The sequence below is a fragment of the Talpa occidentalis genome, unplaced genomic scaffold (assembly GCF_014898055.3).
Source record: "Talpa occidentalis isolate TD23 unplaced genomic scaffold, MPIMG_talOcc4v2.1 talOcc4.9, whole genome shotgun sequence".
Lineage (NCBI taxonomy): Eukaryota > Metazoa > Chordata > Mammalia > Eulipotyphla > Talpidae > Talpa > Talpa occidentalis.
Genome location: NW_023605305.1, coordinates 110,888,422 through 110,906,743, shown reverse-complemented (window position 1 = coordinate 110,906,743; position 18,322 = coordinate 110,888,422). Strand labels below are relative to the sequence as shown.

General features: G+C 46.4%; 2 protein-coding genes across 3 annotated transcripts in view; one reads left to right on the top strand and one right to left on the bottom strand.

The window, feature by feature from the left end:
- The window catches only part of CASQ2 (calsequestrin 2), a 57,717-nt gene extending 45,489 nt beyond the window's left edge, over positions 1–12,228 (top strand). For both annotated transcript variants that reach the window (XM_037499293.2, XM_054691752.1), the window contains 3 exons: positions 2,613–2,713; positions 4,410–4,484; positions 5,606–12,228. In XM_037499293.2, the coding sequence (XP_037355190.2) occupies positions 2,613–2,713; positions 4,410–4,484; positions 5,606–5,857 (428 nt within the window). In that variant the 3' untranslated portion in view covers positions 5,858–12,228. The remainder of the gene's footprint in view (positions 1–2,612; positions 2,714–4,409; positions 4,485–5,605) is intronic.
- The window catches only part of VANGL1 (VANGL planar cell polarity protein 1), a 158,684-nt gene that overhangs the window by 52,490 nt on the left and 87,872 nt on the right, over positions 1–18,322 (bottom strand). The gene's annotated exons all lie outside the window — the stretch shown is intronic.

Genomic DNA, 18,322 nt, shown 5'->3' with positions numbered 1-18,322 from the left:
GGCTAAGCCTTACCAAATATCAGGTATCTCAATGCTTTCTTTAGGGGTGCTAATTCATTGAACTCACAGCCAACTTATGACACAGGAACTATGAGTATCATCACCCCATTTTACAGAGGACCAGGCCATTAAGTAACTTGCCCTAAATAACAAGACATCAAATAACTAAATTTCAGAACCAGGATTTGGACCGAGGTCATTTGTCCCGTGTCTGTGTTTAAGCATCGGGTTGGACTTCACCCTGAGGCAGGTGCTGTTCTGTTCTGGAAAGATCCAGGAATGCTGAAGGATGGTGCCATGACAGAACCCATTGTCCTGAATGCCAGAAAGCAACCCTTAGCTCAAGATGGTCCTTCTCTGACTTCTATATCGACCTTGGTTATTTATTTATTCTGTGTTTTGTGAGCCTTCCTTGCTCCTCCGTAGACACAAAAACTATTTCTATTCTCAAAGACAGACAAAAGGCCCCAATTTTGACTTCTCGTATTCATATAAAACTCCAATCCATTGGCTTTTTCTTGCAGAGCTCAATCTTTATTTCTTTTTTTTTTCTATCGCCAAACCTACTCTAGAATGTAAAATACAAAAGGCTTCCGTAAGTAGCTTTCACTCTTAAAAATCCCAAGTTTATGGGGTTTTGTCAGTGGTGGACAACAACCTGCTCACTTCATTCTGAAGGCAAATCTTATCCTTCTACAGACCGTGCGCCTCACAGCTTCTCCCTCCCTGGATGGGAATCATTCTTTCACACCTCACGTTGACTATCTGGTTGAACTGGGGCCTGGGCTGAATTCCTTCCTCTTTGTGAATTGCTACTTGTAAAGACCACCTTTAAATTTGATCCTCAGAATTCTGGCAACGTCACCTCATTAGCCCGGGATGCCAGACTGGCATCCCTGCTGCTGAAAGTAGTTACTGAAGGTGCTTGGTAAGAACTGCCCCTTTGGCCTGTGGCTCGGATGCGTAAATGCATAGAGAACCAAGGTAGCCCCGTATTTCCCTGTTCTGCCTACAGGACAATGATCTGAGTGTCCAGAGAGCAGCCCCCAGTGGCACTCTGGAGGGACTTGATCTCAGGCGCACCTAACAGACAGCAGGAGTAAGACCCCAACCCCACCTCCACCCAACCCCCACAATGACAGTGAACTCTGAAGCACAGGGTTCAGTCCATCTCAGGCATCTGCCATACGATCTAATTCGCGGTATAAGTCACAGCCTAGAACAATCACCCAGACTGATGGGCATTTCTGCAGGAAGGGGCTGCACACCACAAAGACCCCATCATCTCTATGAGAGGTCCATTGTCCAGGAGGGGATGGGGAAGGCACCCTGCATAAATTTTTAGAAGGAATTAACAATGTTACAAGTGACTCCACCCATTCCAAGCACAACTGCCAAGAACAGTTTGCATTTTGCCTGGAATATATTAGAGCTGAGGAAGTGCGGAGGAAAGCCTTTACCGAGAAGCTGCAAGTAGTCAAACAAAGACTGGCATCCCTGGAGAGACAGGGGCCAGGGAGAGGGGTTCAAATTGGCTGGCACCCCCAGAAAAAGAAGAAATCCTTTACCAAGAAAGAGCAGTGGCTGCACTGAATCCACAAACAGTTGGTGAGCTGCTTGTTGAGAAGGGGTACATTTCAGGCTCTGGATTCAGTTATGCAAGGACTAGAACTTTACCGCCTAGAACTGAAGTGACATTTGACCACTGGATGGTGGAAACTGGCACTGACGATGGTTCCCCTCACCTCCCCACCATCCCTAGGGGTTCCCTGTCTTGCTGGTTCCCAGGCTCAGGGACTTTCCAGAATCTCAGCTCTTTGTTTCTAGCTGGGAGTCGGGTGGGGATGCTGAGGGTTTATGGTACGCTCTTACTAAACATTCTTCCAACATTATTTTTATGACATTTAATACTTCCAATTGTTCAAGGTTTAGGCTTTAAAAAAAAAGAAAGTGTTCTTGAAAAACTCACAAGACTTGTCTCTGCTTTTCCAATGAATCATCTCTCCCCTGGGGGCCAGGAAGGCTGCTGACTGAATAGGGGAGGGCGGGGCAGACACAGAAATGGTGGCCAGGGAGGGAGACCCCTCTCACCATCTCAACGCTAGGAAAGCAACTGTTAAATCAGAAGTTCACTTAGCATGAAGGTTTGGGGAATTCCAGACTAAAGAAAACTAAAAGTTTTCTTGGTCCATGGAGCCAAGGTGATGGGGAGCCCCAAGGGCTAGAAAACCATAGGTTTTGAGACTTGGCACTGAGCGCTGAGGACCAGGTAGTCGAACTGCTGGTTTGGTTCTGGTTCTGGTTCTGGGGCTGCACTTTCTGATTCAAGAATGCTCCATTATCACAGGCAGGGCAGCAGATGCAGCTTGGCTGGGAGTAAGAACCAGCCACTTCCCTGTGAACTTTTAATTTCTTTATTCAAAATCTTTATTGTTTCCTTTGAATAAGCTGCTTTGTGGCTGGAGTTCTCATCTGACTCATTTTATAGAATAATCCTATAATTGAGGGTATGCACCAAGCAGCCTAAGAAACCCTCGTGGAAAAGCCACAGTCCCTGTGCGCTGAGCTGGAAGGCATGCATGTCAGGGCTTACTCACCCCAACCCGCTGCAGATGGCTTCGAGTTCCTGGAGATCTTGAAACAGGTGGCCCGGGACAACACGGACAACCCAGACCTGAGCATCGTGTGGATCGACCCAGATGACTTTCCTCTGGTGAGCCGCTCACAAGGGGGCTGGGTCGCCCCAGGAACATGAAGGAGGGTGTGAATTAGGAGGGGAACTTGCAGGAACCCCATGGCGGCCCCATCCAGTGTGGGAGATCTTTGCCACAGGGGTAACACTGATCTTGGGCCTGAGGTGGAGACTGACAGGGGCACAGGAATCCTCTGCCGGGCCCACTTAAGTGAGCCGCAAGTTCCCTTTATCCCACCACCACCCCCTAACTATGATCTTTCATTATCCGAGTTGGGAATGTTATTGGAGGCATCTTGAGTTACTGAGTAATGCAGATGTGGACATTTCGCATAAACTGAGAACTTCTAACAAGGACAACCCACGCCTGGAGGGCAGAGACCCTGTCTGTGCCCGTTCTGTTCCCCAGGGATCAGCGTTGTGTGTAGCACATGGAATGTGCAAGAATATTAGTGTCCGAACTCTTGCTCGTGTCAACTATGCATGGCCAGAAAGTCCTGATGGGTTCAGTTTTAAAGAGAATAAGTTGAGTCTGTGCATCTACTGAGTGCCTAGAACTGGAGTAAAAGCATCATCTCATCTGATCCCCTCAGCCACCCTACGAAGTGGAGACTATCATAACCCTGACCTTGCAGAGAGAAAGGTGACACTGGAGAGGTTAAAGACACAATATTCCAAACAGATCCATGTGATCCCAAAGCTTGCAAAGCTTGGTCTATGAGTCAGCAGAGGTTAGGTATAAGAGATCCACACAAATTCAGTTCTCGTTTGATTATAAAGGATTACTCAATCTTCTTCCAGGAGTTACCATTAGTTGATGGGTCATAATCACGCTATGGCGAAACAGACAAAACTGAGGGGCTTTGCCATCCTGAAATCCAATCCTGTGTGGAAGATGAGTGACTCAAAGGCAGGGAGGGACTTTCTTGCCTCCTGAAACCAGCCATGTAATTCTGGGTAATGGTAACAAAGTCTCAGCCAGATGAGACCCTACACCCACAGCTTCTCTTGTTTAGATTCTTTCTCATTCTATTTCCAGCTTATCTGGACTCTAGAGTCTGCAGTCCCCTGGCCTCTTCTATATGTTTGCTTTTGTATGTTTGCTTTTGCCAAGGAGAAATCTTCAGACTATTCTAACTCTTCCCAGTCCTCAGACCTTATCTTTGCTTGGGAGACTGTCTGTCACTGAGCATCCCTGTCTCTTAGTCCTTGGCCCCTCTCTCCTTCAGTCGTGCCCCGTCAGAGGACAGCCCTCTGGGCTGGGTAAGAAGGCCTCCCCCTACTCACATGCCAACAACTGAAGGCACAGCCCTGCTTTCCCGGACACGTCCTGTAGCAGAGGGACTCGAGATGAGGGTTTTGAAGTGGGACATTGAGGGAGAAGTGGCTCTGTCCCCACATAAACTATAAAAGGGCCACAAGTAATTTGGGAATCAACCTTGGACCATCCCTGTAATATTCTCCCTTACAGCTGTAGAGGATTTCACATGTTTTCATAGCTGATGTTCTGATGTCCTTTTTTCCCCATACTTATTTAAAGACCTTGAGGGCTGGGGCCAAGTCTTCAATTTCCTAAGTGCCCACAGCTGTTTTGTAGACCTTTAGCCAATGATGACCGAGTGACTCTGATGGGATGGCAGGTGGATCAGCCACAAAATGTGGCTTGAGCAGGGCCTGCCCTCTGCCTGCCGTCTAATCTGATTTCCTGTTGCTGCAGCTCATCGCCTATTGGGAAAAGACTTTCAAGATTGACCTCTTCAAGCCACAGATTGGGGTGGTGAACGTGACAGATGTGAGTATCCCCCTGCAAGCTTGCTCAGGCACCCTTAGCCTGCCCTGTTTCTTGCCATGCAGCCTTGACTGTGAGGGGTTAGCCTTTCATGAAATGAGCAGGCCCCGTGGCCTTGCGCACATGCAGGAAGCTGTCAGTGAAGCTCAAGTCTTGTCCCCGAGCCAGTCCTAACCTCCAGGGCCACTTTCTCATGCAAGGGCACATTTCCTTCTAGGATGTCAGTTCGTCCTCTCTTGCTCTCTGCAACTTGCCATCCAAATAAACTGTCCTGTGTGCATCTCCCAAAGTCCAACAACAAAGACCCTTTACAAAGGGAACGTATGTCCGGTGCTGCCATTACCTAGTGGGTGGTGAGCACCGTGGCTCAGAAGGCCAGGCAGTTACCTGACAGCAGGCGGGGGACCCCACTTTCAAAGGGAAGGGAGAAAGACATGTGCAAGGAGAGGACTCGCCTCCCTGTGAGGACCCACTGGCGTGGGAAGTCTACTGAGTGGGCTGCCCGGGAGGTGTTTTAGCCTTGATCCAGACGTCTGTTGCGGCTCCACCTTCATAAGCCAGAAGCAGGATGGATGCAACACATAGAATGGACAGAAGGGGATGATCACAGAGGGTCTAGCTCCCTAGTTAGTGTGGTGACTCTCTTGCGGATGGGGGTCTTTTGCTCTGCTGGTCAGTGTTCTATCACCAGGAGGTCTGCATTTATTTATTTTGTAAAGTACTTTATAAGTGAAAAATAAGAATTTAATTATTTTCTCAAGTTAAAACATTTCAAAGCAGAACAGTGAGAGATGAGGTGAAAAGCAAAAGTATTTTCCACTGCCCTGACCTTCTCTTGAGTCCCATTCCCGGAAGGAACCACTGGTGACAGTTTTATGGCTGTCCTACCAGACTTTTCACATACATGCATGCATGTGCATGAAGACATTTCCTTCTATATCACATCTGCAGGATATTACCAGGCCATTTTGCAACGTGGTGTTTGCATTTAATAATGAGCAAACATTTTGATAAGTGTAAGTGACCTGGGCCTCACCCAGCTACTCAGAACCCTCTGGTCTGACTCTTCCTTCATGCACTCACTCGCTCACTCGCTCACTCACTCGCTCTGTCACTCACTGCAGGCTGACAGTGTCTGGATGGAGATTTCAGATGATGATGACCTGCCCACAGCTGAGGAATTAGAGGACTGGATTGAGGACGTGCTTTCAGGAAAGATAAACACTGAAGATGATGACAATGCAGATGAAGATGGAGATGATGACAATGGTGATGACAATGATAATTCTGATGAAGAGAATAATGATGATGATGATGATGATGATGACGACGACGACGATGATGATGATGATGGTGATGACGATGATGATGAATAGCCCCAGCTCGAAGTGATTTTGATGGAAACAGAGTCACCGCTACCTGCCACTGGTCAGACAGGACAGGGTGGCAGCAAGGAGTCCTGGCTCATGCCTGTCAAATCCTTTCCCCTTCCCAATGTCTGTCTTCCCAGCCCTTTCTCATCAGAAGCTACACTATCAGCAGATGCCTTTCTAAACCCACTAGTCCCACTCAGCAAGGACAGTGGGGAATTATTCCCATTCTGACTGTCTTGATTGTCAAAAAAGCTTTTGTTCTTTGCCAGGCCATCAGTGGGCATGGCAGTGCCATGGGTAGGCCAGTCTGGGGTACAATCCCCAGCACTGCTACTCAAGTCTTCTTGTTGTCTTGGACCATGACAGTAACAGAACTGGCAGTGAGCTGTTGAGCAGAACCCAAGAAAGACACACAATTAATCCACATCACCCCCACATCAATTAGGGTTCCTTCTCCAGCCAACAGGAGACAAGCTTATAAATCAGCTTCTTTTGATTCAATTATTAAACTTACTATTTCAAGTGCAGCTTAGATGCCACCATTGGATAGCCATTGAGCAGCCCTGAAACACACATATATTGATGTCACCATGGTTTCTGTCTATCGGGATACTGGGATGGGGAGTTGATTTGCTCTCTAAACTTCCCTCTAAGTGACAAGTCTCGCAAATACACACAGGGGCAGGGGGAGCCAAATGATGAAAGGTTTTTAGCTTTTTCTGAAGGGTTCAGATACCTGATCAGCTCAGCTAGCTTTTTCCTCTGAGCTGGGGCCTGCACACCCCTTCCCTGTCACCGCTAGTGAACTTTTCTATTTGGAGTAAGACTGATTTATCCAGAAGTCAATTAACTCTCCACTTATCAACACTCCCACAGCTGACCAGGACAACAATAGAATTCATAATGATGCCTCGAGGCACTGAAAAAAAAGTCCCAAAATGCCTTGGGAACTCTCTAAAGTTATATTGTGCTCAGTAGTCTTAGTGTTAAGTGTGCATTAATATAATGTTCTAATTTATTTTGTCAGTCCTTTAACACATGGTGAGACACTACAAATTCTTTGAAAATAAGACAATCCTTCATGGGATAGTAGTCAACTAACTCTACCATTAAACTCATATTTTGAAATTTTGAGACTAATCTTGAAAATCCTCTCTTGATTTTTCTGATCCTGTCATTCTCTAGACTCCTGTCCTGTCTGCTTTCATTTCTAGTCCTTCTTCTTCTTCTGCCGCCTGCTCTTTAAATATATGTGTTTCACAGAATCTCTCCACTCTACACAGACACAGCCCCTGATTTAAGATAATTCAACTTAGATCTTTAGACTTTTATGATGATGTGAAAGCATTCGGTGGAAACCACACTTCCAGTTTTATATTCTGATCTCTTCCCAGGCTGGTGACATATGGATAGTACCCTCGTGATGCTGGGCAGTGAGCCTCGCCCTTTTGGCCTTAAGATCACGAGGGTAACAACAAATACACTGTCTTTTCACTCAACAAATGATGTGAGCTATTCAACATTTGATGATAAAATAGGCTTTGTGTTAGATGATTTTGCCCAACTGTTAGCTAATCTAACAGCCACCTAATGGTTGGGACATTCCAGGAAGGCTCAGCTAAATTCTCATGTTTGGTAGGTTAATATATATTTTTTTAAGATTTATTTTATTTTTATGCATACAAGAACTGGGGTACAGGCCAGAGATGCAGGGGGTGAGAGGATTCACCAGAGACAGAGTGGGGAACAGAACAGGCAGACTGATTGAAGTACACTGCTGAGGGGAGCAGTGGGCGAGTCAGGAGAGGTCTGCTGTGCCATGTGGTTTGCTCCCTGGCCAGGGATCAAACTCGCGCTGCAGTGGCTGCGGATAGCTTCATAGGTTGCATCTTAACCCCTTGCGCCACCAGGGAGGCCCGGGGGTTAATGTATTTTTGACATACCATATTTTCAATTCAATGGATTTATTGGACATAAGCCCAGCATAAGTTGAGGAAGATCTGTGCACTCTTCCAAGGTAGTATCATTCATGTCCATCACTTACCACCTAAGTGCACTTGACCTCCAAGATGGGGCTTTCTCGCCTTGCCTTTGCTTCTTGGTTTTAGAACAACTCCTTCGACTGTCTCAGGACATCTTGGTTTGGATGTTGCACGGGCACTTCAAACAACATAACAAAACCTGACCTCATTACTGTCCCCTGCAAACTGCTTCTCCTCTTCTTCACGGAGCACCATTTTGGGCCTCATACAGCAAAAGAAACCATCAGCAAAGTGGAAAAACCTACAGACTGGAAATGATAGGAGATCTGAGGGTGCCCCCTCCCATCTGTTCCCACAGTGTTTTATACAGATCCCAAATCATGAAACTTATCATTTAAGTTGTACTTAGTTTGCATTCCTGTTTTTTCACTAAATGATAGGAGCCAAGGAGTTTACTTATCTGTGTATTCTCAGTAACTAGCACAAAGTAGATATGCATTGAATTGATAGATGAATAATTGATTCACTAGAATAACTATAACCCCCCAGCACTGTCAAATATTGATGCTTACAAGGCTTCTTTACTTACTTCCTCCCTCTCCCACCCTAAATCAAGGCAAACACTTCCAAGCTGGACTGTGCTGTATCCAGCCAGGCCCAACCACACCTCAATTAAGCTCTTGGGAGGTAAACTTTCAAAGCAATCTTTGAAGCTAATCTTTCAAACAGCCAAGGAATGTGGTCCATCATGAAAGTGGTCTGTTTCCCAGCTGAGAAAATTCCCTTGTTCTCAGAGGTCTGAGTAATAAGTATTAAGTTTAGATCATTTCACAGTGCTCCTGTGTTAGAAGCTTCTAGCACCAAGTAGAAGCAGGCACTGTCTGCCAGTGGTCGTGCTGTTCGGCTCTTGTTCTAAACTTTTTTAGGCTGATACTTATGCTTTGCTGGGCACCTGAGGAACCAGCCTTAGCTTCACATGCCTTAGCTCATCTGACCTGTACAAAGATCTCACGACCTGGGTCTTGTTATTATCCCTGCTTTTACAGATGAGGACATTGAGCAAGTCACAGAGGGCTCAAGTCATTTTCAAAGTCACCCAATACTTAAAAGGGGTGCAAGTGTTACCCCATCTTTACACTTAAGAATTTAAAGCAAATGAAACCCATTTAATTAAGCAAAGGGATTATTCACTTGCTCTGAGATAGACCGAAGTCCATCTAGAATTTCCCATGATCCTTTTTTCTACTTAAATCAAGGTCCCCTTTGCTCTTTCATTCTGGGGACCATCACCAGCTTAACAGTATTGGACACGTAAGCTAATTAGAATGCAAAACCCGGCCATCCTGCTGGAAAAAATTCACCGTGTTATAAGAATGCACAGCCATTCGCAGAGTTTTTCTTTAAATTATCTCATATCTTGAAAGAGCTTGTCTTTGAGCAAGAAGGTTGTGCACTATCTGGGACCTTGTTGTATCACCTGGAAACCCATGACATCAGACAGCTGCTGATCAACCCTGGGAGACCCACACACACACATCCCTTATGAGAGCTGGCGGGTCAGTACTCCCACCAGAGCTTCCCCATCCTGCTCTGAGTGTCAGATCACATCTGAGTTTATTTTAGAAAACAGCAGCCCAGACCTATGGCTCCACCATCTCTGGAGCTAAGGCCCAGCAATCTGCTTTTTAAAGAGTCACTGAGGACTGACCCCAGCCAGGCTGCTCTTCCCACCCCAGGTCATCTCCTCTGGCCCGTGGCTTCCAGCTGGCCCTACCAGGCTTCTCCTGAGTTCCAAATGGCTCACTCCACTGCTTCTCTGGCCAGCTGCCTTGGGGTGCCCCACAGGCCCCTCAGATCTGCATAACTTTGGGACTTGAGCGTGCCTTTACAAAGTCACTGAGATCTCAATTTCCTGATTGAGACCTCTCTGGAACAACTGAGAAATAAGGTTCAAAAGTCAGTGGTCAGAAGCCTCTCCAATATTACAGAAAAGAGGTCATCTGGGGGTCATCTGGAGACAAGAGATTGGAGAATGGCTTTCCAGTTTCCTGCCTCCAGGGCAGGCCTCCCAAGGGCGTGCAGAGAGGCCCAGCCCACTCCCTCAGCCGTGAGGAATGTCCAGGCAGGAGAGAAAGTCTGGACCCCACACTCTGACGATCCTGTGTGACACGAACAGAGGCTGTTGCTCAAGAAGCAGGCGACTCGCTCCTTGTCAGGCCAGGAGTGAGGATGGGCGAAGGCCAGCAGGATGGAGGACAAGGTCCCTTTGCACAAAGCAGAGGAGTGGGGGAGCAGTGTCCCCATCTGACAGTGTGCCAGTCGGAAAGGATGGAGCCATTTTATTTCTCCCACTCCTGCGTCCCCCAGGAACAATCCTGTCCTCCCTCCCTCCCTTCCTCCTGCTGGGCCAGCAAGGCTTCCACACTCTCCACGGCAGCCGCTACTTTCTGACAGACAGCTCTCCCAGCCTGTGCTGCAGCCCTTCTCAAATGAGAAACGAATCACACCACACCACACACATGCCTGACATTCTCTACGGTGATAGCTGTTTACGTTGTTTTTTTAAAGACTAAGAGACCGAAGAGCAGGCCAGGAATGGAAAGGGTTTTACTGCGAAATACAGAGTCCAGGCTGCGGTGATGAGGTTGGGGGGGGGGCAGGGTAGGCAGGTCTTGTAAACCAAGGGTCCTCGAGGTGTTCCCGCTCCCTGCGGGGAGAGCCAAGTGGAGTGAGCGGATGCTGCTGGCATCCAGGCTTAAGAATCATAAAAGCCCTGGACTGGCCAGGGTGACTCCTTCTGCAGAGAGGGAGTGTTCATCTTGAAATCAGAGCATCCAAATTACACATTGGGATTGTGGCATCCAGCTGTTGTCTCAGCAGAAGTCAGATGGGGAGCAGTCTCTCTCTGTCATGGAGCAAAACTAATGTCCTCTGTAGCACACCAGAGGTTGGCAGGACCAGCCTCAGTGCTCATGACATACTAAACGCTTACCCTCTACTCTTAAAACCTGAAGCTGGTCGAAGCTGACTCAGTACTCAATGCCTTCAATCTCTGCCTCATGCTGTTTCCATACACTAGAATGCCTATCCTTCCCACCTGGGCTTGTCTGACAAACTTGCCAATTCTCTTAAATATAAGACTCTGACTTTTTCTAGTCCTGCCCCAACTTGGCCACTTCCTCGACCGAACCCTCACTGCACACAGCTCACTTGCAGAACCTACAATTTATTGTACTTTTACATGGATGCCTCTTTCCTCTTTTTAACCTGAGGTAAAAGACCAGCTGATTCTGCTTTATTTTCAGTGTCATAGGTACTTAATAAATCTTCTCTGACTAAACACTCTTTAAGTCCTATGCAAAGCTCATTTAACAGCTATTAGTACAATTAAGAACACATTAGTGATTATCAAAAGTCAACCTAATGCCAAGAAATTGTTGGTAACACGATGTGATCTGCTCAGATTTGCTTAGGATAGACAATTGCTAAAAAAATAGAAACACAATCTCCTTGGCTCAGTGACAAAGTTTCCCAGGGAGGATCCTCCCTCACTTTGGGTTAGCACTGTCCCCCAGAAAGACAGCCATTACGATGAGAAGCTGAGTGTCCCAGAGGACAGAAGAACAAGCTCTACTCCCTGGGAACAGGAGAAACACACCCATCTACATGTCAATTCACTTATTTTAATGCATCTACAGACTCAAATGTTTGCAAGGTGAATTAAGGGCCTCTTTTGAATTAATCTGGTATGAACTCTTTAGAGCAGTTAAGATTACAATTCTCTAAGACTAGACTCGATAATGATAACCTTAGCAACTAAAATAGTTCTATATGATTTAGGTTATAGCCAGTAATTTGAGCACTGAGGATGCTCATTCATTCATTTGATCAAAGAGTCAATCAATGGGCACTTAAAGCTTGTTACCACCTGCAGATCACAAAAATGATTTAAGATAAAAGAGTTGAGCAAGACGTTAGAAAAATAAGGTTTAAAGTGCTTGTCAGTTCCACAAATGCACCATTTTATCTGAAATACTGTGAGTTTTCAGATACACAGTAACACACTCAGATGTAAATACAAAGAACACACCAGAAAGTCAGAGTTTTGGATTATTCACGTCAACACTAGCTTTCGAGTATAAGACGCTCACACAATGACACCAGCAGGAGAGAGCAGCCTGTCCTGAGTGGGGTCACCACCCACCCCCACATTCCTACCCACGGCCCCTGTCTCCATACTGGGTGAGCAGGCAATGACTTTAACTGGTCCCCTCCTAGTAACCCTCACTCAGCTTCCCTCCTCTGATAGTTTGTCTGGCATTCCCCAAATTCCCCCAGAGTTCTATAGCTGTATCATGGGTAATGAACGAAAAAGAGGTCTTTGGTTTACATCTGCACGATTTTAATTTTGTCTCTAGTAAGCTTTGCTCGTGCAGACACGAATTGTGCACGTCTTCACTGAGAGCCCAGAGAAAGAGCTTCTCGATAATCTATACAATGAATAGCTTCAGCTCAATTGTGTCTCCCGTCTATGTCCACACAAGAGGCAGACACTTGATTGTATATCAGGGCTCTCTTCAGGGACAGGATAGCTGAGAGAAGCAGAAGGCAAGCTCCAGCATTTCCTTGTCAAATAATTGGTTCTCTTAAAAACACCTATCTAAAATAAGTCAATAATTTAAAATGGATGCACAAACCACTCACAGAAATAATATCATATTCACTCCTCACAAATGCAGGGTCTGACGCTTTCCTCCCTGCTAAGTTGATTCACAGATCTTTTCTCACCGGCTAGGTTACTCCAAAGGCCTGTTTCTTCTACAAGTTTTAGAGGCTAAAATTTTAATTTTTGGTAACCTATTCTTTTAAGACATTCTCTTGATCACAGAATGATTGCAAACCAAGCTCCTATTACTATGGCAATTCTACTTTCCCACTCAATCACTACGACTGCCTTGCCTTTCACAGAAACTGGACCAGCTGTGTCTTTAAAGGGATATCAAAGTTCCACAAAAGTGAAAATGTTCCGTGAAACATAAAACTCTCTACTGAAATAATGACATAAAAAAATCAAAAGGCAATTTGGAACTTCAATTTATTTTCCAAGTTTTACAGTATAAAATATGTAACAAATGTGAAAAATGTTTTACAGTTAATTGGGATGGGGCGGGGGGAGAGTCCCAAAGGGAACAAAGTAACTTGAATGCCAGGTACACACCTCCCTTGCAGGCGCTAACATTGTCACTGCTGTCACACCAGAAGAGTTTTCATAGCACACACCTTGTGGATGTATGTAAACGCACCTGTGCAGGTGGCTGGGGGGCAATTCATACCTTTACATGATTGACATGTCTCGACAAAGCCCAGACCCACTTTATGCAGGAAATCACACTCACACTTGGTCAAATGCACAGGGGGACTCTGAGCAGAGGCAGATCTGCCCCTCCTGGTTGCAAAGCGCAGCTTGAATGAAGGAGAGAGAGCACCCAAGACCCCTTATCTTTGCACTAAAGGTTACGACCCCATCAGATAGAAACAGATGGCCTCATTGCTGACCTTTCTGGGTCGATGCTGGATTCTAAACCCAGAAGCATACAGTTCTTTCAATACAAAGATGATTGTCAAACTCTTGAGTAAGACTTGGCCCAGGCCCCTCTGGGCCTCCCTTGCTGATGAAGTGGCCATCCAGGCTGGGCCAAGTTCACCCTGCCCTCATCCTGGCTGGTGCCTGCGTGGTCCGCCTCTTGGGAATCAAATTTAGTTAATCATGTCATAACCAAGCGGTCTCAAAGGAGTTTGCTATTTAATTAAAATTTTGAAAAGGGATTACAAAAATAAGAAATTATGGCCAAAGTTTGGATCAGGGGCTCCCTTTTTTTTTTTTTAAAAGGATAATGGTCAACACAAAGCATATATCCCATTATTTCTTTAGTTAAGGGGTGCTGGCAGACATGAAGCAACTGCCTCCTCTTTTCCCCGACCCCCAGAACAGAGATGATATGCAATTGTCTCAACTCCCTACAGCACGGGCTGATCAGATTTGTTACCCGTTACTTGTTGCCCGGGGCCCGTTACTGATTCCCTGAGCAACAGTCTCTGGTCCTCACAGATGAAGCTTCCCAAGGCGGGGGTGGGGTCTCAGCACCCCTATACTATGAGCCCCTCAGAGGGAACGCTCATGTCCACCGAGGACGGATAACTGTAAGTGAACACAAACCAGACGACTGTACATTCAAACATTTTTATCCAAATATCTCAGTGCCAAAAGACGTGCCAAAGGCACTTTTAAGAAAAAATCCTGGAATCTGTCACATTTGTCCCCAAACTTAAAAGGTGGTTTTAGTTAAGACAAGGGCCAAACATCGACGTTCGCCGGCTGAGACACGGACTCTCAGAGCTGCGTGGGAAGGGACCAGTCGCTGCTGCTTCAGGTGCTAGAAAGGGTGTGCGGGAGAGATGCTGAAAGGATGCATTAAAGACATTTACTTTATAAGAGAAACAAATCAAATTGGGTTATCTAAGTAGGAGACAAGGACTCCCAGGATCGGAAAATCTGACTTTATGCCACAGTTTCATTTGTCTTATCTACATTCTGAACATGTGCCCCAGTTTCTGACGAGTCGCCGTGCTGAGAGGTGTGGGCAGTGTCCGGCCTCTCCTGCCCTCCACCTCAGGCAAAGAGCAGGAAAGGAAAAGGTCGTTTATGCCCAATTGAACTAAGACACCAGCCCAGGAAAAGGTGTTTTCAGAGTCCTAATTTATGCCTGTTCTGAAAACTCGAGGCAACTGTGGAAAGAACACTGGGAGGCAACAGGCAGGCTGAGAACACGCGCGTCAAGGCTGGAGGCAGGAGTCCAGTTACAAAACTCCCCGGCGGGCCTGCGGGCAGCCCTTGTCCCCCACCCTGCCCTGGGAAGCGTCTGGGGCATGTAGCTGCCACAGTGCCAGGAGGAGGCCAGGTCAGGTCCTGCAAAAGCCCCTGGATCCCAGGTCTAAGGTGCCCACCTATGCAAGCCATTAAGGTGGGGACAGAGGGCAAAGGGGGAGCACTACGGCCCCCTGCAACAGAGGCAACACTGCAGGACTGGTTTCTGAGAGGAAGGGGCATCTCAACTTCCTTACACTGAAAATCCTGAGCGCTCCACCAGCACAGAGAAGGTTCCCCTGCACCCTCGGGCCTGACTACTAGTGCAAACTCAAGGTGTGAGGGTAGGTGCAGTTCCAGCTCCAGGGAGGCACCCACCCCAGGTTCTGGTTGAAGGGTAAGTGTCTCAAGTTCCTCCTTCACATCCCCGAATGCTAAATCACTCAGCTCCTACTTCCAGGTAGAGTGACTGAGGGGCTGGAGTCAAACACTGGATTATAAAATTCCATTTACCAGCAGTGAGAACTTGGGGAAGTCCCCCCTTCTCTGATTATCCTTTTTCTCACCTATAAAATTGAGACAATGCCTACCTCCTCCAAGGAATTCACATTCTAGAACTGCCTAACACTCACGACCTGATAAATACATTAGGACCCCTCTCTCCCTTTTTAGCCAAAATGTTTTGTTAAAACATCAGAAATTGAATTTTCTGAGCACTTAGTCATAAAAGCTCAATGGGGTGATTTCAAAGCAGTGTCTAAAGGAGCTTGGTTCACTCTAGCACTGAATAGCATTCAAGAACTGTGCCCTGGGCTGAAGAGCTCTATTGCATGTACAACGGATTGGGACCACAAGGTTACATGGTAGTAAATTCACAGTAGTGATTTATTTATTTTTTTATAACAAGATCCATAAAGTACAAATGCTGCCCAGCAGTAATTACCTCACTTTACAAATGCAGGGTCTCTGCTGCAGGACTATCCAAATATTATGCACACACTGCTGTGCTACTTGTAGTAATCAATACTTTTTTTTTTTTTTTTTTAACGAATCTCAATGTATAAGCTGTACTGGGAAACACAGACTAAGGCTTCCAGGGTGGTGAAGTTGGAGCAGTAATTATCATAAAGCTTGACCTTTCTTTCTCTTTTTCTAACTGTTTTTGGGGTCATAGGGTCCTGAGCGAGAGGGTCTAGTGGACTAATCTGCAGGACAATCCTGTGATAAAGCCATTTACTCCTGGGAGAAGCCAGTGTAACTCAGGAATGAAAGGGATGGAGAAGCAAGTGACTTTAAAGTAATCTCATAAAAGAGGGGTGATACTAGAAAATATCTCCAACATAGAATAGGCACGGAAAGACACACACCCCCACACACACAACTTGCTGAACCACACACCATCTGCTGCAGGTAACACAGATGCTCAGATGCCTAACTATAAACATGTCGACCACCTGAGAACACACTCGGCCACACGCTCACGTCTGTGGAAACACATACCACCAATATGCATCCCTGTTGAGGGGAGCCTGACGTGCCGGGTGAGAGAGAGAAAACCAAGGCCTTGGTTTTGTTGGTTTTACTGAGTGGCTGGAACATTCACCCTCCCGGAGGCTGGTGGGGCAGACAGGGAAGGGGAAGGCATGACCATCAATTTCTGTCTGCACCGTGGGCTCGCCGCAGAGCTGCAGCCACCTTTCAGCACATGCACCCAAGAGTGAAGTTGAGATGTGAAGAGGAGGGTCCTGGATCACCTCTAACCATGTGCAGGGAGGAGAAGGGGGCACCTCATCCTGTCCAACACGCCCACTCCAGTCCCTCCATTGCAAAAGGTCCCAGCAAAGAGCCACAGCATGCGCGTGCGTGCACACACACACACACACACACACACCCCATGTACTTCCAGCCACTTATTGGACAGAACCTGTCCTGTCCACAGATTTGAAAAGGACAGAGAAGAACAGGAGAAGATGTCAGCAGAGCAAAAACTGGTCAAGCATCTTCACTAGGGCTTTTGGGTGAACTTTAGCAAAAGTATTAGGTGTTTTGACTTAACTAATAATGCGAAGGACGCAGGAGAGACAAAACCCATCTAACTTGAAGAACGCAGACATTAAGTTCATGGACGATAAAAAATTGTCATTATCTTCAAAAGTACACACTTAAGAACAAATGTCATGGACTGGTTAAAATGTCACCGGGGAAGCAAGGAGCTCAGACACACACTCATCAACTTCTTCTACTCTTCCATTTAATGCTCATGTTTTAATAACTTAGGTTGAAAGGTATAGAAAAATCCATAAACATTTAAGGCAAATGAAAGTCTGTCCCCTCAGACAAACTCATCATACTTTCTACTAGCTGCAGGGCGATTGACCACTTCTAAAAAGAATGTCCCGCTGGCTCGATGAACTGAAATAAAAATGCATCATGTTCAATCGAGAGACCCAGCTTTCTGAAGCCTGGCTGTTTTTAAATGCCATTTACCGTGTTCCCACTGCACCAGGAACTCAAACTATTAAGAGTCTGAAAGTGCAAAGTGTGTATAAAGATCCTGCATTGTATTGTTATTCTTTCAAAAAGAACTCAATACACAATCAGTACAAAAATGGTATTCAATTTAAAACAATAATTTCAGAAACTCTGACCATCTCCTCTGCAAAGACTGGGAGAGAGAAAGCAGTAGAGAGAACATAAATTCCTTAATTTAAACCCTTCTTCACCCCGCTAGGAATGCACACACCAAAGCAATGAATCCCTCTTACCCCCTTCTGGGCTGGTGACTTAGCTGGTTTGGGAGCACAGTACTGGGGGGCACTGAGGACAGTGTCAAGATGAACTGCACGTACGACAGTGGTGGCCCTTTCAGCTGCTGTTCCCAATGCAGCAGCTCAGACACATGTAGCCTGGGACAGGATAACCTTTATGCAGCCAAAGCCTCGCACGCATTCACCATCCACTGCCCTATCTCGAAAATATGTTTCCTGAGAAAGACACCATCCTAAGGAATGTCCAGTTTGAAGGAACCTAAAGGCAAAAACTAAGAACGAAGCACCACGGTTCCATGGCATGTGTCTGCACACACGGAGCCACACAGTTAGAGCGTCTGGCACCCCACAACACCTATCAGTTTCTTCTTCCTTCTTTTTAACACACTTTTTGAGCTGAGGCTACTGATTTAAGAACATTGTTTACTTTTTCAGATAGAGGTTATTACAGATATCCAAATATCTGATTTTTAAAAATGATAACCTGATACTGCACTACTTGTGGCATGCATGGGATGGAGAAGGTGCACCCACACCTGCACACACACACACACACACATACACATGCACACATGCATCGTGACAGTGTCACCCCATACTAAAGCTGAGGGGCTGATGACCCAAAATACCTGGGAAAAGCAGAGTGAGCACTTTAGAGTTGGCTGTAGACATAGGAAGGCAAGCGGAGGTTGCAAGGAACCCGGATGTGGCCCCACGGGAAGCGCCCAGAGAGGGCTGCCCCAGGCTCCTCCACCCATGACCCACACTTACCTGCCCCCCACCCCTCAAGCCAGGGACAAGCCCCTGAAACCAGCTGCATTAAAGCAAGAGATCGTGGCTGGTCAAATAGGAA